Here is a 21,243-nt window from a genome sequence, read left to right as displayed (position 1 = left end):
AAAAGCATTAAGCAGCATTTATACGAAAACAGTTCAGTTTAACTCTATCACCAAACTTTGATGGCTCACACTACATTTTCTGTAAAGAATATATGGACAAACAATATGTCCAATGAAAGAACACAGTCTCTGCTTTTAAACAAAGGAAACCGTATTCTTCAATCTTGATTTGATCTTTTTTTATCACTCCTTAGATGTTGGTAGGTTTCTATGCAAAAATGCATCACTTTGATTAAAAGATAATTCTGAGTCAATTAGTTTTTTGTCAAGGATTCCGCACAGATTAGACTCAGAAACAATAATTAAAAACCGATAAGAAATAAATTTAGGTTCTAGGATTCTGTATTTTCCAGAAAGGTGTGTAACAGCGCCACCTGCTGTATAACCACTGATTGCCGTTATAACTCGTTTGGCGGGGAACCGTTTCTTTTAAATGACGAGTTAAATCATCAATCATGTCGGTGAAAGAGTTCATGAAAATGAGCAAGAAACAGAAGAATATATTTAAAAATAAAGTCAAGATATAAGACTCCTATCACTTAACTTCCCTCTCTTATAAGGATTTACCGCTCATGTAATACCTAACAGTGTTATAATAATCAAAACAGGCTTGACTTTTAAACTCGATCAAAGCTTTTTACTTTGCAAAACAAATAATAACATAACTGTAATATATGATTATTGTTGTTATTATCATTACTGTTATTATTGCATTCTCTCATAAAAAGATTTACCGCTAAATGAGTTAGTTAGCTCTAGATTGAGAACACTCGCCTCTCTTCTGCTCATTCTCCGTTTCCTTTTAAATACTCCAGCATGCAGGTTGTGCTGATGTGAAAGGCAAGTTCCGCCTTGCTTGCATTACACACAACCGCATTTTGTCGTTTTCAATTTGGTGAATCTTTCCCACACTTTATTTGTTCGCATTCGCTTGTACTCCGCCATAATTCTCGCTGCGTGTCCTTCTACTGTGATAGCATTCGGGAAGACTGCATTACACTCTAGCGCTACAGTACCGTAGCGGTCAAATTGTGATATTGCAGGTCCTTAAATTAAGTCACTTAATCAAACAACTACTCGACAACAAGAATATTTGTCTACAATTTTTTTCGACTAATCGTTTCAGCCCTACTGAGAACCATGGCCTCAGATTTGGAGATGCTGATTCTCATCCCAGCCGCTTCACACTCTGCTGCAAACTGTCCCAGTGCATGCTGAAGGTCCTGGTCTGATGGGGCCTGCACGACGACATCATCCGCAAAGAGCGGAGATGAAATCGTTAGGACCCCAAACCCGACGCCCTCCGGCCCCTGGCTGTGCATAGAAATTCTGTCCCTAAAAATTATGAACAGAACCACCGACAAAGGGCGGCCATGCCGGAGTCCAACATGCACTGGGAACAAGTCTGACTTACTGCCGGCAATGCGAATCAAGCTCCTGCTCTGGTCGTACAGGGACAAGATGCCGAGAGGGAAACAGTCGAATGCCTACTCCAAATCCACAAAACACATGTGGACTGGTTGGGCAAACTCCCATGCACCCTCCAGCACCCTGGAGAGGGTATAGAGCTGGTCCAGTTTTCCACGACTTGGACGAAAACCACACTGTTCCTCCTGAATCCAAGGCTCTACCATCGGCCGGATTTCCCGGGGAGGCTGAGAAGTGTGATCCCCGATAGTTGGAGCACACCCTCCGGTTCCCCTTATAAAAAAGAGGGACCACCATCCCGGTCTGCCAGTCCAAAGGCACCGTCCCCGACCGCCACACTGTGCTGCAGAGGTGTGTCAGCCAAGACATTCCCATAACATCCAGAGACTTGAGGTACTCCGGGCGGATCTCATCAACCCCCGGAGCCCTGGCACTGAGGAGTTTCTTGACTACCTCGGCGACCTCAGCCCGGGTGATGGACGAATCCGCCCTTGAGCCCTCAGCATCTGCCCTCTCAACGGAGACGTGACAGCGGGATTGAGGAAATCCTCGAAGTATTCCTTCCACATATTTCATCACTTTTTTATAAAATAAAATGTGTAGAATGCGTCTGATCTGTTTATAAATGACAAGAGTCCGCTTAAAAAAATGTATGTCCTGCTAAATGACATTGTTCCGCCAGCAGAACACTTACATTTACTTCAATATTTGATGGTCCTGTCAAATTTTTTGTTGTCTCTTCATGTGAAGAATAAAAAAATTGAAAAAGAAGATTCTCAATGTATGTTGTGGTGTCCAATGTCAATCTAAATCAAAGGTTGCCCCTTTTTGAATTATTATGGTACTGGAGCTAAAACACCCACAGAAAAAAACATCATGTGGTCTATCAAGCTCAAACTTCAGAAAAAAGTGTGGTACTTGGGGCTTTGACCTTTTGACTCAGGGGATTGCAAATACCTATGCTTTATCCTATACATTTTACAATGTAAGTCGCTTTGGATAAAAGCGTCTGCCAAATGCATAAATGTAAATGTAGTAAATACTGTAGCATACATCATTAATTTATGTGGTCAAATATACCACTATTGCGCATTAAAAAAGGAATAAACCGAACTTAAAATATGAAAAACAAATTTAGGTAAAAATGAAATGGCCCTTATTTATCCATCTGTATGTAACATGAATTTCTTTGGTCAGTTATCTGCCTGTTCAATGAACTACACTTGCACAACTCTGCCTGTGATACCAAACTTTAAACCTCTAGCAACAGTGCTTTGTACAAAAAACATTAACTTACAGCCTTAACAGTAATTATATTACAGTTTGCCATTGTTTTATAACAGATAATATTTCAATTATTGTTAGGGCTGGGTAAAGAAATATAGATTCTTCGATTTTTACCAATCTTAAATTTAAAGAAACAAGGATTCTTAATCCATGTGCCTCAGAGAATACTATCTGTATTTCGCCTCTTGTCCAGAGGATGGCGCCATTATTCAAGTTGAATTTTGAAATCTTTTAAACACGTTTCAAGTTGTTCATGATTTCACTGTTGCATATTTCCAATATTTTTAGTTTTACAGTAATGCTTGGTCTCTAAAAAAAAAATTGATTTTTAGCATAATTTTTCTATTAATGTGAATGTGTATTTCATTAAATTAACCGAGTAGGGGGGTTTGAGTTACCTCCGAGATGTAGGTGACATTTCTCTTGAGTAGAACCATAAAGAAGATTGTTTGGTGAATCCGCAGCCCTCTCTGCTTCTTATAATGGGAGTCTATGGGGTCCGCCGTTGTAAGAGTTCCTAAAGCAAATCATTCCAAAATGCGGATCTGCCGACATGTTGATGTTTCGTGAAGTGACTCGCTTGATATTTTCATAAATTTGAACGTCAATTTTAATAATATAAGCCATACTGCACAGCCTCAACACTCCCTTTCTGCAGGTGGCGCTAAACATACCAGATGCTGGTATGCCATCTGCTGACAACTACTATCGATTACTGATAACTAATTGATATTGAATTGATTCGAAATGAAACCGTATAAATAAGAATCAAATCGCCTAAATTGTCTCAATACCCAGACCTATTTAATATGATGATGTGATTCATTTCAAACCTCTTTTAAAAGAAAATTAACATACTTAATGTAAAGTAAACAATATTTACCTGCACAACCACACCATAAAGCTGAGATAATAGCTCTTTGGAATACATTAGGGGAAAATTGCACCGCCTCATTCTGAAAGTTTTGCCAGCGCCTCACGGTGAAGTTAACCAAACAGCGCCACCATAGTGACATAATGCTGTAACTGCAGTTCTAAAAGACTAATCCACAGAGTTGTTTGTCCATCCAGTCATTGGTGTTTTCTGTGATGACACCTGACTGACATCAATTCTCAATGCAGGAAAATCCTTGTTTCATCTCTGCTGATGTTTTCTCTGTTTCAGGGTCGACATGTGAAAACCGGACAGCTAGCGGCCATTAAAGTCATGGATGTGACCGAAGTGAGTAGAAGTCTTTTCCCAATAAAAAATCTACTTTTTATACATTTTAACCACAAATACACGGATTGCACCCAACCGTGCTGTGCGTTCATGACTTCCTGTAGTATGTAATCACGTTGGAAAGATGCCCAGTGCATTGAAAGCACATCTTTAACAACAAAATTATTGTACGCTACTTTATCTTAAAAACTCCTATAAGGAAAACCCAATTCCTTTAATATGAGTGAGTGTTTTGGGCCTGTCCTGTGTTGTTTGATGAACATATGACCACAGATCTTTTTTATGCTGCTGCCCCTTTAAGAGCGATTATACAGATATATATATTAAACTCAATATGGTGCACAAAGCATCATTCTTTCTAATTTTTTTGTACAGTGCACAGCATCTGTCCGGATAACCATGTGCTTATTTAACTGTTCATATTTATATATACCAACAGTTGATAACAGGTTTTGTACTCTTTTGTTCACGTGTCGGCCGAACTGAAAGTGCTGCTTCTCCCTGACGCTCACTGTGTAGACTGACAATCCCTGAGATGGGAAAGCGAGACCTCGTGCTTGCGGAGAAGTATTGACCAGTTTCCCACTGAATGAAAGCGTAGGTTTAAATTCAAAAAGATGCTAGACTAGTTGTTATGTTCTAAAAAAATGGCTAAATTAGTCCGAAAATTTACTAAATCTGGTGAAAGAGCTGCTAATTTAGCAACATAGGCCAGACAAATGATGTATGAATGGCAAACACTGCGTCACTTAGAAGCTGTAGCCGTAGTACGGCAAAATGAATCTAGCGGAAATGCTGGAGAAAAAGTCAATGGTTGGCTTTGCCGTTTTACACTGAGCTGTGCCAGACCTGACGACATCGAGAAACATCAGTCGCCCTGTTGACTAATCACCCTCTCACACACAGGCCTACACACAAGAAATAACAGCAAAAAATCCATGTATGCAGCTTGCAAATGCGCCAGTACTTGTAAAAAATGCTTGCACTTTCTCAGAAACTGATCACAAAATGCAACCGCTCGGTCACAATCTGGAGACCTGAACACATTTAACAAAAAACAACAGCAAGAGATGCAGCAGTGCACGTCTAATGGAAACCGACTCAAAACAGAACAGAGGACCAGGGGTTACCATCTGACTTCACTGTGATTTAAGACATTCTACTGGAGAGAATCCCTTTAATATCATGTTGACATCTATTGTTGATGTTATAATATAATCATTCATTGAAGTTTAAAAGCGTAGGTTAGTACAACTTAAAATGTATGAAAAGAGCTGCAACAAACGATTACTTTGATAATCAAATTATCTAACGATTATTAGAACCTTTATTACACTAATTGTTGATTATTTCACTCATTTTCACTCATTAATCCATAGGCTTTGATAGATTTCAGTTTTTGCAATTCATTAAAATATTGAGTTTAAATAGTTCTCTTCAATAAAACGAGGAGATTATTTCAGCTCTCTCCCTCAATAGTCTAACCGCTGCCGCTGTGTTTAAAATAAGGCAGGGCATTGAAACACTTCACAGTTGGATTTCTTAGCTTTCATTTAGTTTGCAAAATTCAGTTGGATTTGATATATATTTATTTGGATTTATAAAGTAAGGTTAGGGTTAGGGTTAGGGTTATAAAGTCCATAACAAAATTATCTGTTGGCAATTTTTTTTCGTCAACATTTTTCGATAATGTTGACTAGTCATTTCAGCCCTAATAGTTGTTAATAGGCAGTACATAATTAGCAGGGTTCTGGGTAACCAGTCATATAAATATAAATTGATTTATGGGAAATTGGCCCTGTAATGTTCAACTAAAGTTTGTTTTTATTAAGAATTGTAAACAAAACTATCTGTGTAATCCAAAATGCTGAGTAGTGACAGTCACAGTTGACTTTGTTCCCATACGAACCTGAACTCTGTGGGGTTTCCTTGACAGGGATTGTCTTAAACCAGAACAAGGCCTTGAAGTTATATTAGGACAAGTCATTTATAAACAGTCTATACCAAAAACATTGTTGGGACAAAACAATCACACTGATATATGTGAAGATCTGTCAGTGTAAGCTGTTTTCACTCAAGACACCTCTAACTGTTAAATGAGTCTGTGTGGAGGACACTGAACATAACACACACATTGTGTTTGATTTCTGAGGAAAAATCTCTGTGTGTGCGTCTAGGATGAAGAAGAGGAGATTAAACTAGAGATTAACATGCTGAAGAAATACTCACATCACAGGAACATCGCCACATATTATGGAGCCTTTATAAAGAAGAGCCCGCCGGGACACGATGACCAGCTGTGGGTGAGTCATGCACACACACACACAGTTAAACAACTCATGAATGTAATGCGGTAATTTAAAGTGAATCTGCATAGAAGAGTTAAATCTGTTGTTGTGTTCATCTAGTTGGTGATGGAGTTTTGTGGCGCTGGTTCAATAACAGACCTGGTGAAAAACACTAAAGGAAATACCCTGAAGGAAGACTGGATCGCTTACATCTCTCGAGAAATCCTCAGGGTAACACACACACACACACACACACACACGTGAAGACAAATATACACAAATGTTCAACATTCCTCACCTCTAACAGTGAAGGACTGATTTGGCTCTCCGGTTTGTGTCTGTGTGTTTTCCTGTCAGGGTCTGGCCCACTTGCACGCTCATCACGTCATCCACAGAGATATAAAAGGCCAAAATGTTCTGCTGACTGAAAACGCAGAAGTAAAATTAGGTAATAAATGCCTTTTACACAATGGGTTACATTCATATATACATTTTTATTATTCGAGTCTGTTTTGTGCCCTGCTTGTAATTCTTGTTACATTTAGTTTTGTACACAGTTTTCATGGTTTCATATATTGGTTAGGAACCCTTGTTTTAAAGAGAGATGTTTAAGGATTCCCGGCTTACTTTAGGGGGGGGAATCCTTTGTCCCCTCAAGATTCAATACAATATTGATTTTCGATGTACTAATTAGCATATTTGTGACATCATCTCGGCGTGTTTGCGCTCAAAGTCTGGCTCTGAATTGTCACATTTGTCTGTATTTTAATGTGACCAACTGCCCAATAATTAAACACACCCAAACCAGAAAATCAACATCCTACTAGTCAGATAGGTGTGTTGAGGCAGGCTAGAGCTAAACTCTGCAGCACATCGGCCCTCCAGGACCCAGTTTAGGTTTGCCTGGTGTAATGCAGTGCACCCAGCTAGGGATGAGCATTTAAAGCAAAAATAATATTCGAAGATCGATGAGAACTATTGGAAAATTAGTAAAAATTCGCTCCCCTCCCCCACATGCACACATTTACAGTAATTCATACACATAAACGGAGAGAGAGTGAGACCATTTTCGCTTTAAATCAGTATGACGACACTCTGCTTTATTTATTATGGAATAGACAATCTTACATCAAGATATACATTAAGAGAACACGCTGAAACATTAATATATTAACAACTGAATGACGGCACTTATTAACAGTAAGTCGATCAGCGTCAACCGCTCGTAATACAAGACATTTCCTTGTAAAATATGAGCATGCACATTTATACCAACTAAAAAAAACTGTGATTGATGAAGGAAAATATATTAAAGCCATAAAGATTTTAGACCAGACTTAAAACGCATTAAAACATATTAACCGAACGACGGCATTTATTAACAGTCCGGAAAGATTTCATAATAAACAGCTCAAAATGCTTCCATTTCTATCGTCATGAAAGTTTCTCCAGTCTGGCAGTGATGTTTTTTCTAGACTAACAGTAAACTCGGGCTGAACAAACTCCATAAGATTGTTAAATCCCTCTCCTTCGACAAAGCCGATCGGAAGCATATCATTAGCTATCATCTTAGTAATTAAAGCCGTTATTTGCTCCGCCCACCTGGCATCCAAATTGGTTGGTCTGACCATAAAACTAGCAACTGATAGCCGACCTGTGGATGGATCTGCTGGGTGCTTCGCTCTCAAATGATTGTGCATCGTAGTTGTTGATCCATGATAAGCCAGTTTTGCATTGCAGAGTTTGCACTTCACTTAGTTCTCATTCGTTTTATTAAAGGACCCCACACAGAACTCATGTTTGCCACGCGTGTCTACACTGTGCGTAACTTCGCAATTGTTGTGAGAAAATGTTTTCCTCTATTGTCTCTTGACTGACAGCCTTTAGGTTTAAGGGGCGTCGTTGTTGGCAGCGCCACCCTTTGGTTACATGAACACGTTACAATTTTTTTAAGATTGCACACACTATTCGAAATTCTATAATTAGATAAACTAATCGAATCTTCGAAATTCGTGACTCATCCCAACACCCAGCGGGTGTGGGTAAGAAACGATGTGCACATTGACCGAAGTACAGTATCTCACAGAAGAGGTTACGCCCCTTACATTTTTGTAAATATTTGATTATATCTGTTCATGTGTATCTTTTCAACACTGAAGAAATGACACTTTGCTACAATTATGTACAGCTTGTATAACAGTGTAAATGTGCCGTCCCCTCAAAATAACTCAACACACAGCCTTTAATGTCCAACCCACTGGTAACAAAAGTGACTGCAGCCCTAAGTGAAAAGTGGGTCCAAAGTGTCAATATTTTGTGTGGCCACCACTGTGTTCCAGCCCTGCCTGAACCCTCTTGGGCATGGAGTTCACCGGAGCTTCACAGGTCACCACTAGAGTCCTCTTCCACTCCTCCATGATGACATCACAGAGCTGGTACACTCACTACTTTGTAGCAAAGTGTCATGTCTTCAGTGTTGAAAAGATATAATCAAATATTGACTAAAATGTGAGGGATGTACCCACTTCTGTATGTTCATGTTATTATGCCTAACCAGTCATTGACAGGGCTATTAGAGCTTATTTATTGGCAAATCGGCTACTTCACCTTCTGCTCGCCGCACAGAGAACGAGCAGAGAAACACCACCCTCACGTGTGTTTTGTTCATGGTGTTAAGTTGTAATGTAAGGAAAACTGTTTCCTGGCCCAAGCCTCAGCTCATTTCAAGCGAGAGTACTTTCTAAACAGAACCCACGTTTTATTATAAAATCACTGTGTGGTACACCACAGTCTCACCGCTCCCACCCTTGTCTTCTGCCGGTGTGTTCTGATAACATCAGGTTATTATTATATTAACGTTCCAAAAGATCTATTTGTTACGTTTGAATCGTCCGTGTCCACAACTCCCCTACTGTGGATAGGGTTAGTATATCATTCAGTATGTCATGTTTTTCTACAAAGTGAGAAATTATGTTAAATGTCATTCTTAAATAGCATTTGGTTTAAATGGTTGTTGTGTCTATCTCTGGTTTTGAACAAATCATAATGTGCAGTAGGTGAGTAAAGTAGCAGGTGATAACTGAGCTCTCTGGTTCACTTCTTCAGTTGACTTTGGTGTTAGCGCTCAGCTCGACCGAACCGTTGGGCGAAGGAACACTTTCATTGGAACACCGTATTGGATGGCTCCAGAGGTCATCGCCTGTGACGAAAACCCAGACGCTACCTACGACTACAGGGTACAAACACAAAACACCAGCTGTGAGAAAGATGTTTAGTTTTAAAGCACACCTGAGAGACACTAGTCAGATGAGTTCTGTATAAAAAAATCAATCTTACACATTTTGACGGTTGGCAGCAATTTATTATGCAGAGCTTGTCAGTAAAGAGCAGTTAAATGTTTCTGCATCTGAAATCTAGAGGGCACTCTCGTGCAGAAACTCCAAATATGTCCTGCAGAAGAAGAACCACAACCCAATTAAAAGGCTGCAGATTTCAGAGACTTTTGACAGACCTTCAATCCTAAATGGCACTTTCAAGAGCAAATTTGATAAACATATCTCTTCTGTTATTGACAGCTCCGCATACTGTCCAAAATCAATTTTTTTCTCACACCTAAAACTCTGAACTGGCTGTCCACGCTTTTGTTACGTCTCGTTTAGATTACTGCAATTCTTTATACTGCAGTATATCTTGGCATCAAATTGCGCGTCTTCAGCTTGTTAAAAAAGCTGCGACCAGACTTCTTTTAAAGTGTCGTAAACATGAACACATCACTCCAGATCTTAAATCCCTACACCGGTTGCCGGTTTGTCAGAGAGTAGACTTTAAAATTCTCCTCTATGTATGTTAATCCCTACACAACATGGCCCCTGTCTACCTCTCTGAACTTCTTCATCTAAACAGCCCATCCAGAAGCCTACGATCCTGTGACCAGGCATTGTTGGTAGTCCCTTGCGTTAGGCTTAAGTGTCGAGGTGAACGAGCATTTGCAGTGGCAGGGCCTCGACTTTGGAATGCCCTTCCTCTAGAGATTAGAACGGCCCGTTCTCTGTCTGTTTTTAAGTCTCTGCTAAAAACGTATTTATTTTCCTTAGTGTATTGACTACGTGATTTGGCCATTTAAAATTTATAATCAGGTTGTTTTAAACTGTTGACTACAATGATATAGCCAATGAGGTTGTGTTAAATTTGTGCATGGTCTGTTTTCGTATATGTAGAATAAATGTTTTCTCCTGTAAAGCACTTTGGTCAGCCTGGCTGCTGTTGTAAATGTGCTATACAAATAAAATGAACTTGAACTTGAACTTGATTGTATACAAACACCCGCACACTAATCAACAGGAGACGACATGATGAGGTCATCAGGAGGTCCCCTGTGGGGACAGAAATAAAGATGTGATTTATCCTGTAGAGTTCATTCATGATGTCGTCTCTGTAGTCTTGTTGAATATGAAGGGTGAGGGAGACAAAGCAAGAGGCATCAACATTGAGCCGATGTTGGTGAGACAGGTGCACTTTTGAACTGATACACTTCAGTAGGTTTGAATGATGACGCTCTCAGCAGCCATATGTTGTGATAAATGACAGGTATTTCTTCTTCTCATGTATTTCTCATCATTTCAGACGTCAGTTACATCATGCAGACATAATATTTGCAGTAACTATCGCAAACGTTCATCTTGTGGCGCACATGCTTGTTTAATAGCAATTTGAATACAACATTCTGAATACATATTTGAGAATTGTTCTCTGTTTCTATTAGTTTAGGCATTGACACACCGAGCCGACAATCGGATGTCAGGTGGTTTCTAAGTGTCGGTTGGCTTTAGTTTTGTTGGCGTGTTGTGTTTTTTTTGCCGATTCTGCATGTTGAATTGGCTACGGAACGCATCGGAGAGAAAGAGAACTCGGATCTGATGAACTGATGAATCCAAACGCAGCATTATCCACGACCTCACCTGTTTAGTGCGGTTTCTCCTCTTTTTGACAAGAAAAAGACCAATGTCTTTGAAATTGAGTTGCCATGACTGAATGAGGCATTTATATAGCGTATAGCTGTACACCAAAAGCGCTTTATAATAATATGAGGTGGTCTGTCCTCACCCACCACCAGTGTTCACCCACCACCAGCATCCACAGTGCTCACCACACACCAGCTATAGGCAGAGAGGATAGAGAGATCGAGCCAATTGAGAGGGTTAGGGATTATTAGGAGGCCATGTTTGAAAAGGGCCATTGGAGGGAATCTGGCCAGGACATCGGGGTTACACCCCTACTCTTTACTAGAAGTGCCATGGGATCTTTAATGACCACAGAGAGTCAGGACCTCGGTTTAACGTCTTCTCCGAAGGACAGCGCTCTTTTACAGTATAGTGTCCCCAACACTACGCTCTGGAATTAGGACCCACACACCACAGGATGAGCGCCCCCTGCAGGCCTCACAACACCTCTTCCAGCAGCAAACTAGCTTTCCCAGCAGGTCTCCCATCCAGGTTCTGACGAGACTCAACCCTGCTTAGCTTCAGTGAGCAACCAGTCTTGGGGTACAGGGTGACATGGCTGATGACTGTAACACAACAACACATATCTATCTGCAATGAACGTGGCTTGTTAACAATGGACGAACGCTGCTTGCCTGAACATTCACAGTTCTAACTATTCCAGATATCCTATTTAAATGGAGAGTGCCACCTGCTGTTATGGAAAAGTTATGTCCTCAGAGGCTAATCACTAGGTGATTGTTGACTGTAGTCTGTGCGGTGTACTCAAGTGCAAAGCGAGGAGACGTCACGGTCAGGTTATCTCAACGCTAGTTCTGTTTGATGTGGCCTGGCCTTAGGGGCGGTTTTCCTGACAGGGCATAATGCTAGTCCCAGACTAAAATAAATGTTAGAGCTGTCTAAACTGAAAAAACAGCTTGTACTGACAAATGTTAAAATGCATCAGTGCCATCGTGATGTCTCAGAATGTACACCTGTAATGTTCTTTGTTACATCAGGAGATTTAAGTTGTTTTTACAGATATGCCTTACAAAGGCCCAGTCGTGGTTCGATGAAATCTCTGTCCAGGAAACCGGCCCAATAGTGCCTGTCACACTGTAGACAACGGACATGACAGAACCAATGAGATGCCCTGTTTCAGTTCATTATCCAGCCATCAGGCTCTGTATATAACCTTCAGTCTTCAGTATTAACACATGACTCATTAACTACAGGTCATGTCTAGGTGTTCTAATGACGTTCTGTTTCTCTGCAGAGTGATTTGTGGTCCTGTGGTATCACGGCTATAGAGATGGCTGAGGGAGCTCCTCGTGAGTACTTTACATTATTCAATTTCAGGTCATTTCCACCGTGCTTTTTACTATGTGCTTTGTTTCTGAGCAGCTGTACAGACAATAGGTATAGATATAGCAGTCATTATTACATAAAAACAGAAGAGAAAAAACAATTGCCTTGACAATAATGCAATAGGGTGTGTGTATATATATATATAGTTCTTCTATAAATTTTATTCACATTTTGTTGTGTTAACTTGCTGCCATATGTTACACTGATTTAACTGAGCTTTTACATGAATATACACTCCATACACAATAATGACAAAACAATTTTAATAATTATTTATTTTGCTATTATTACTTAATTTATTTTTAATAAATGTTTGTGTGTGTGTCTGTGTGTGTGTGTGTGTGTGCTCGCTAATAATCATCCTCCTGAGACTGCTGGTGTAAAAGAAAACGGACTGAACAGACATGATATTATATAACCACATACACATTTCTAGTCATACATCAATGTATCCCAAACCCATGTGCTTAAAATAATAGTTGTAACAGTGTTTCCCCTACCATTACCTTAGGAGCGACCCCCTGTCCCTCCAATGGCACCCCAGCTCTTGAAAGTCAAGTAAAAGTTATTTTCTATATAGAGCCAGATCATAAGAGAAGTCATTTAAGGTCACATTTCCTATAGAACATGTTGATACCTTGTTCTTTTAAGCAAACTAAAAAGTATTGTCATTTATTTTATTTGCACTGTGTCATGTCATTTCTGTCTCTACATGGTCACTCGCTTGCATTAAAGGTCCCAACTGACCACATTTCAGACACCACATGGCTTCTGGGTTGAGCTTAAGAAAATCGGGGAACAGCCAAGTTTCTTTTTTTAGGGACCAACTTGGGAAGTACTGGGACTTTTGAAAACACTAACATGAAAGTATGTTCTTTATGAAATGGGTTGAATTGTGTGTTTTGCAGCGTTGTGTGACATGCATCCAATGCGAGCACTCTTCCTCATTCCCAGAAATCCTCCCCCCAGACTGAAATCAAAGAAATGGTCAGTATCTTTATCTGTTCAGTGTTCCTGCACTGTGAAATATCCTTCTCTTAACTTCCTCTACCATGATGCTCTTCTGTCGCAGGTCAAAGAAGTTCTTCAGTTTCATCGAGGGTTGTCTGGTGAAGAACTACACGCAACGGCCGCCCACCGACCAACTCCTCAAACATCCGTTCATCAGAGACCAACCCAACGAGAGACAAGTGCGAATCCAGCTGAAGGACCACCTGGACCGCTGCCGCAAGAAACGAGGCGAAAAAGGTACCATCCAGATTCCAGTCGGGCTTTATGTTCCCATAGCGACTGTGTGTGCTTGTGTACGTGATGTGTTTGTGTTGACACTGCAGACGAGACTGAATATGAATACAGCGGCAGTGAGGAAGAAGAGGAGGAGGCTCAGGAGCAGGAGGGCGAGCCCAGGTATTAAATCAACAACCCGTGTGTGTTTATGAAGAATGAGAAGGTGTGACCGTGATGTCTGATAACAGATTTCTGTTGTTTGGCAGTTATTCTTAAGTGCTAACTGTATTCTTTGGAATAGGAATTGTTGCAGTTGTTGAGGAAAGCAGTGATTTATTGTGCATCTTCTGTATGTCATGAGTCATAATGGGTTATATAAAAGCAGTGAATTACAACGGGATTAAACCCACCCACTATATAAGCTTTTAGATCTAGAACTCAAAGCACACAGTAGTTTTCGGTTCTCCAGACGACCAATTTTACAAGGAGCACTGTAACCAATGACTGAAATTTGTAGGAGCGCACCTTAAATCAGCATTTAAGTCACTTATTTACATTTTCACCAAAATAACTGAATTACTGACTAGGGCTGGAACCATTCCTCAAGTAACTTAAGTAATTTGAATACAAAAAATCAATTTGCCTCAAAGATTTGTTTAATCCATTTATCTACAGTGCACACAGAGCACCGTGTTTCCCCACAGACCATTATTACTGAAGCAAAGCCCGCCTACTAGACGTTAGAAACTAATACTTTCACATTTGTCCATGAGGCTGTGTTGTCATGGTTTCTACGATAGTAAAAGCGGAAACAACAGAGACTGTGTTATTAGGGAGATGCAAGTTCTGGAGAAAGAGTAACGGCTTACACAAATCGTGTGAGGCATCTCAGCCAATCATATAAAAGCCTCAAAAACATTTTTAACCAAAGGTTGCAGCCTTACCATCTAGTGTCTTTGGCAATATGACATCATTAACAGTTGACTGCCAGACACAGCCTTGTGTCACTGATTTAAATGATCATTTTTTCTTGATAAACAAATCGTTTGAATCATTTGAGATATTGCAAGTACTTAACTAAAATAAATATATAACACTGGCCTAGTGGTTTTTGGATGTTTTACAGAAAAAAGTTACAAACTGTATATTAAAGTACTGTACTCAAGTAAAATTTAATTTGTTACTTCCCACCTATGAACTAAATAAACCCCCAAATATAATCTTTAATATTGTTATTTAAAACAGCTCTTCCCTTTAAACTTTACAACTCCACGGTTTGAAGAGATGAATGCAAAACATGTCTGAATTTAAAATTGCGCACCTCCTGCTGCACAGAGAGACACATCTGACTTTAAACTCTGCACCTCGCACAGCACAGAGACGCATGCACTAAAAGACATGTCTAACTGTTAACCTCACGCTACACAGAGAGACACGTAAACTTAGAGACACGTCTGACTTTAAAACTGCACATCTCGCACTACATGGAGAGACGCAAGCACTAAGAAACATGTCTGACTTTAAGACTGCTCATCTCGCACTACACGGAGAGACGCAAGCACTAAGAAACATGTCTCACTTTAAGACTGCTCATCTCGCACTACACGGAGAGACGCAAGCACTAAGAAACACGTCTGACTTTAAAACTGCTCATCTCGCACTACATGGAGAGACGCAAGCACTAAGAAACACGTCTGACTTTAAAACTGCTCATCTCGCACTACACGGAGAGACGCAAGCACTAAGAAACACGTCTGACTTTAAAACTGCTCATCTCGCACTACATGGAGAGACGCAAGCACTAAGAAACACGTCTGACTTTAAAACTGCTCATCTCGCGCTACACGGAGAGACGCAAGCACTAAGAAACACGTCTGACTTTAAAACTGCTCATCTCGCACTACATGGAGAGACGCAAGCACGAAGAAACACGTCTGACTTTAAAACTGCTCATCTCGCACTACATGGAGAGACGCAAGCACGAAGAAACACGTCTGACTTTAAAACTGCTCATCTCGCGCTACACGGAGAGACGCAAGCACTAAGAAACACGTCTGACTTTAAAACTGCTCATCTCGCACTACATGGAGAGACGCAAGCACGAAGAAACACGTCTGACTTTAAAACTGCTCATCTCGCACTACACGGAGAGACGCAAGCACTAAGAAACATGTCTGACTTTAAAACTGCTCATCTCGCACTACACGGAGAGACGCAAGCACTAAGAAACATGTCTGACTTTAAAACTGCTCATCTCGCGCTACACGGAGAGACGCAAGCACTAAGAAACACGTCTGTTACACGGAGAGACGCAAGCACTAAGAAACACGTCTGTTACATGGAGAGACGCAAGCACTAAGAAACATGTCTGACTTTAAAACTGCACATCTCGCACTACACGGAGAGACGCAAGCACTAAGAAACACGTCTGTTACACGGAGAGACGCAAGCACTAAGAAACACGTCTGTTACATGGAGAGACGCAAGCACTAAGAAACATGTCTGACTTTAAAACTGCACATCTCGCACTACACGGAGAGACGCAAGCACGAAGAAACACGTCTGACTTTAAAACTGCACATCTCGCACTACACGGAGAGACGCAAGCACTAAGAAACATGTCTGACTTTAAAACTGCACATCTCGCACTACATGGAGAGACGCAAGCACTAAGAAACACGTCTGTTACATGGAGAGACGCAAGCACTAAGAAACATGTCTGACTTTAAAACTGCACATCTCGCACTACATGGAGAGACGCAAGCACTAAGAAACACGTCTGTTACATGGAGAGACGCAAGCACTAAGAAACATGTCTGACTTTAAAACTGCACATCTCGCACTACACGGAGAGACGCAAGCACTAAGAAACATGTCTGACTTTAAAACTGCACATCTCGCACTACATGGAGAGACGCAAGCACTAAGAAACACGTCTGTTACATGGAGAGACGCAAGCACTAAGAAACATGTCTGACTTTAAAACTGCACATCTCGCACTACATGGAGAGACGCAAGCACTAAGAAATACGTCTGTTACATGGAGAGACGCAAGCACTAAGAAACATGTCTGACTTTAAAACTGCACATCTCGCACTACACGGAGAGACGCAAGCACTAAGAAACATGTCTGACTTTAAAACTGTACATCTCGTGCTACACGGAGAGACGCAAGCACGAAGAAACACGTCTGACTTTAAAACTGCACATCTCGCACTACATGGAGAGACGCAAGCACGAAGAAACACGTCTGACTTTAAAACTGCTCATCTCGCACTACACGGAGAGACGCAAGCACGAAGAAACACGTCTGACTTTAAAACTGCTCATCTCGCACTACACGGAGAGACGCAAGCACGAAGAAACACGTCTGACTTTAAAACTGCACATCTCGCACTACATGGAGAGACGCAAGCACTAAGAAACATGTCTGACTTTAAAACTGCTCATCTCGCACTACATGGAGAGACGCAAGCACGAAGAAACATGTCTGACTTTAAAACTGCACATCTCGCACTACATGGAGAGACGCAAGCACTAAGAAACATGTCTGACTTTAAAACTGCTCATCTCGCACTACACGGAGAGACGCAAGCACTAAGAAACACGTCTGACTTTAAAACTGCACATCTCGCACTACATGGAGAGACGCAAGCACTAAGAAACATGTCTGACTTTAAAACTGCACATCTCGCACTACATGGAGAGACGCAAGCACGAAGAAACACGTCTGACTTTAAAATGGCGCACCTCAAGCTGCATGGAGAGACGCAAGCACAGAGACATGTCTGACTTTAAAACTGTGCGTCGCACAAACGCATGCACAGAGAGAGAGAGGTCTGACTTCAAAAATGCCCACATCACGCTGCATGGAGAGATGCATGCACAGAGACATGTCCACCAGTTGAAGACTTCCACCAGTTTCAACAAAAGGACAAGATCTCATACATACTGGGAGAAAAGTCAAGAAGCTCAAACCTGGCTGCAAGATATGTCAAGTCCTGCCACGACCAAAGAACAACCAGCACAACACAACACAACACAACACTGACAGGACAACACACACAAACTGACACTGTCACCCTCATTGAGAACTTTAATTAAAACTCTTTTTCTGTTTATATTGAGATGTATATATATAGATTTTTACTTATAGACTTTTAATTTTATTCTATCTTATTTTTTATCTTAATCTGTATTTCTGCATGTTTATATTTAATCTTGTGCTTTGGCAATGTATATTTTCTATTATCATGCCAATAAAGCTCCTTTGAATCTTGAATCTTGACATGTCTGACTTGACAACTTCACAACTTGCGCTACACGGAGAGACGCATGCATGAAAAGACATGTTTGACTTTAAAACTGTGCACCTCACACTACACAGAGAGACACATAAACTTTGAGACACATCTGACTTTAAAACTGTGCAGCTTGCGCGTGCACAGAGAGCCACGTCTGACTTTAAAAATGTGTACCTCATGCTGCATGGAGAGACTCGTCTGACTTTAAAGGGGTGATTTTTTTTTTTTTTTTTTTCTAGTTTTACACAAATGTAATATAAATCATAGTGGTCCACATAATATGTTTGTGAAGTTTCAGCTCAAAATACACCACAGGTCTTTTAATATACCATGCGCTACATGCCCACTTTTGCATGTGAGGAGAAATGCGCTGTGTTGGTGTGTCTCTTGAAGTGCAACTGAGCTGCTAGTCTCCGCCCCCTTTTCAGCAGAAAAAGTGCTGTGAGCCTTTGCTTCCATCAACAAAACAATAAAGTAGGGTCACATTAAGCGAACGAGAAACAAGGTCTCGTCTTTAAACACCAAACACATTGTTTTCGATAAGCACACCGGTTTCCCTCTGGGCCATTCACGAGCCCCTCTGGTCACTGAGGTTCCGGTCACAACCGCATTCAGGAGAGAGAACCGCGTCGCTGTTTGCAAACCATACACACAGTTTTCTGAGGTGAAGATGCTCAAGACAAACGTATCGCTATTTCAACAAGTCAAATTTATGTTACACAGGACAATCCTGTCGCATGTTTACAAGCCACACACATCACATTATAACAGTGAACGGACAAACGTGTCACATTGACTGATTAAAAAAAGTTAATGATTTGTAATTTTCCACGTTTTCTGAGTTGGCAGATGCACAAGAGACCCAATTTTAATATTTAAACATGGAAAAGGTCTGTTTTTCATGAAATCACCCCTATAAAACCCTGCATGCACAGAAAGACTGCGCAATTTTTGCGTTAATGGTTTGATTATCAAATTCTGTGTTGGTTGTATGTTTGGGTCATCATGAGTGCATTGAATTATTGTCTTTGATTCCTGACAGTATGACTGCGCTGACAGGGTTGACTGTTTTCTTGCAGCTCTATAGTGAACGTCCCGGGTGAGTCGACTCTGCGGAGGGACTTCATTCGTCTTCAGCAGGAGAATAAAGAACGATCAGAGGCTATGAGACGACAGCAACTCCTGCAGGAGCAACAGATGCGCGAGCAGGAGGAATACAAGCGGCAACTGCTGGCTGAACGTCAGAAACGTATCGAGCAACAGAAAGAGCAGCGCAGACGACTGGAGGAGGTGAGTGAATCGAGAACAGCGCTTAGAATAAGATGATTGGTTTGTCCTGGTGTAACCGTGTGTTACTGGGTTATCTGTAGTCATCTTCTTAACATGTAGCATGCATTTAGAATAATCATGCGTAAGAACACGGAGAGTGTGTCGTTCTACAGCAACAGAGACGTGAGCGAGAGGTGAGGAGACAACAGGAGCGAGAACAAAGGAGGAGAGAGCAGGAGGAGAAGAGACGCATCGAGGAGATGGAGAGGAGACGCAAAGAAGAGGAGGAGCGGAGGAGGGCAGAGGAGGAGAAGAGGAGGGCAGACCGTGAGCAGGTTAGAGGCTCTTATTGTGTAACGCTGTGTTAATGGTCTCCTGTTATGGTTCTTTCACGTCTGCATTTGAGTTCATATGCATTGCTTTCATTATTGTGTGCATTGGTCAGGAATATATCCGTCGGCAGCTGGAGGAGGAACAACGGCACCTGGAGATCCTACAACAGCAGCTTTTGCATGAGCAGGCAATGCTTCTGGTGAGTGACGGCCTTCACCTTATGCTACTGTCTAAAAGGTCAACCTCTGGGGCTTCCTTTTTGACACAATGTACACAATGGTGCCTCCACTTAACTGTGCAGCAAAAGTGGTCATCTGAATAATATCTTTTAATATTCAATTTAATATCCAAATGAGTGATAATAACAGAACAAAAACAACAATTTTAATCCATTCCCCAGAAGAGTCATTTACAAGGTAGTCACCCCCTCGTACCCTCCAATTACTCCCAGAACACCCTAGCAATGCTCCAGCTACCCCCAAATCACCCCATTCACTCCCAGAATACCCCAGCAAGGGCCCTAAACACTCAGATATTCTTTAGGGTAGAAAAAAGAAATCTGAACATCTGCGTATGATGAGCAACACTAGATCATGGGACTCAAATATGTTTGTGTATTGTGCTTCCAGGCAGATGAGCGTCACAGAAGAAATGTTCAGGGTTCTCCTCAGGCAGCTGCAGTGCTGAAACAGCCGCCTGCTGTCCCACCACGAGAATCGTCCTTCTCTAACGGCAGCGCCTCCGAACCCAGCCATCGACCCACTGACCCACAGGTGACTTTACAACACCTGTACTCTGGTGCTGGTTTCTGCAGCTGGTTGTCACATGACGCCTTTGTTTGATCATCATGAACCGCAGGATTTAACAGCGCTGGCTAAAGAGCTGCGAGCTGTGGAGGACGTGAGGCCGCAACACAAGGCCACAGATTACTCCTCCTCCAGCGATGACTCTGGTACCACAGATGATGAAGATGATGAGGAGGTGGACCAGGACGTGGGCGAGGACTCCACGTCTGGTCCGGAGGACTCGAGAGGAGGGTACGCTTCTCAACATAAAATGTAGACAAACGTGATTGTGACCATGTGTCTGTTCTGTACACCAAATCTCAATTTGCTGCTTTGAACCGTGGAATCTCTCTGTGATTGACAGCTCGTCTAGACTCAGTAATGGTGAGACGGAGGCAGCGAAAACGATGGTTGTCCAGGATGATGACGCCTCCTCTACACCATGCAAAGACAGCACATTAGTCGTACGACAGGTGACACACATGTACACGCACGTACACCTGACAATTCAAGGATTTGGATTCAACATGCCTGCTAATTATTCTGAGAAGAAGTGTGTGTTGAGCTTGAATAGAAATACAAACCGTGGTTGAGAATGAGTTTCTAGAGCACGTGATTACACTTGACCTTATATTAGATCTGTGTGCATGTGTGAAAGAGCCAGAAGCCACAGACTTGAAATACTGTCTGAAAAGTCTCCCGTCTCTCACATCTCAATGTTTGTCTAGTACAGATGCTACTGCCCTTTTCTGA

At 41.4% G+C, this 21,243-nt stretch overlaps 1 protein-coding gene across 4 annotated transcripts in view; it reads left to right on the top strand.

Annotated features, from left to right (window-relative positions):
- Positions 1-21,243, top strand: part of map4k4 (mitogen-activated protein kinase kinase kinase kinase 4) — a 58,070-nt gene that overhangs the window by 10,999 nt on the left and 25,828 nt on the right. For all 4 annotated transcript variants that reach the window (XR_008907303.1, XM_056754847.1, XM_056754846.1 and 1 more), the window contains exons 3-17: positions 3,881-3,937; positions 6,115-6,240; positions 6,346-6,456; positions 6,583-6,673; positions 9,331-9,461; positions 12,481-12,535; positions 13,481-13,559; positions 13,645-13,820; positions 13,907-13,979; positions 19,183-19,393; positions 19,546-19,707; positions 19,818-19,904; positions 20,335-20,478; positions 20,564-20,742; positions 20,855-20,963. Coding sequence is in view for 3 of the 4 variants with exons in the window: in XM_056754847.1 (XP_056610825.1) it covers positions 3,881-3,937; positions 6,115-6,240; positions 6,346-6,456; positions 6,583-6,673; positions 9,331-9,461; positions 12,481-12,535; positions 13,481-13,559; positions 13,645-13,820; positions 13,907-13,979; positions 19,183-19,393; positions 19,546-19,707; positions 19,818-19,904; positions 20,335-20,478; positions 20,564-20,742; positions 20,855-20,963 (1,791 nt within the window). In the remaining variant the exon portion in view is untranslated. The remainder of the gene's footprint in view (positions 1-3,880; positions 3,938-6,114; positions 6,241-6,345; positions 6,457-6,582; positions 6,674-9,330; positions 9,462-12,480; positions 12,536-13,480; positions 13,560-13,644; positions 13,821-13,906; positions 13,980-19,182; positions 19,394-19,545; positions 19,708-19,817; positions 19,905-20,334; positions 20,479-20,563; positions 20,743-20,854; positions 20,964-21,243) is intronic.

This window comes from Triplophysa dalaica, chromosome 8 (genome assembly GCF_015846415.1).
Source record: "Triplophysa dalaica isolate WHDGS20190420 chromosome 8, ASM1584641v1, whole genome shotgun sequence".
NCBI classification, from domain to species: domain Eukaryota; kingdom Metazoa; phylum Chordata; class Actinopteri; order Cypriniformes; family Nemacheilidae; genus Triplophysa; species Triplophysa dalaica.
This window is presented reverse-complemented; position numbering and strand designations above follow the sequence as displayed.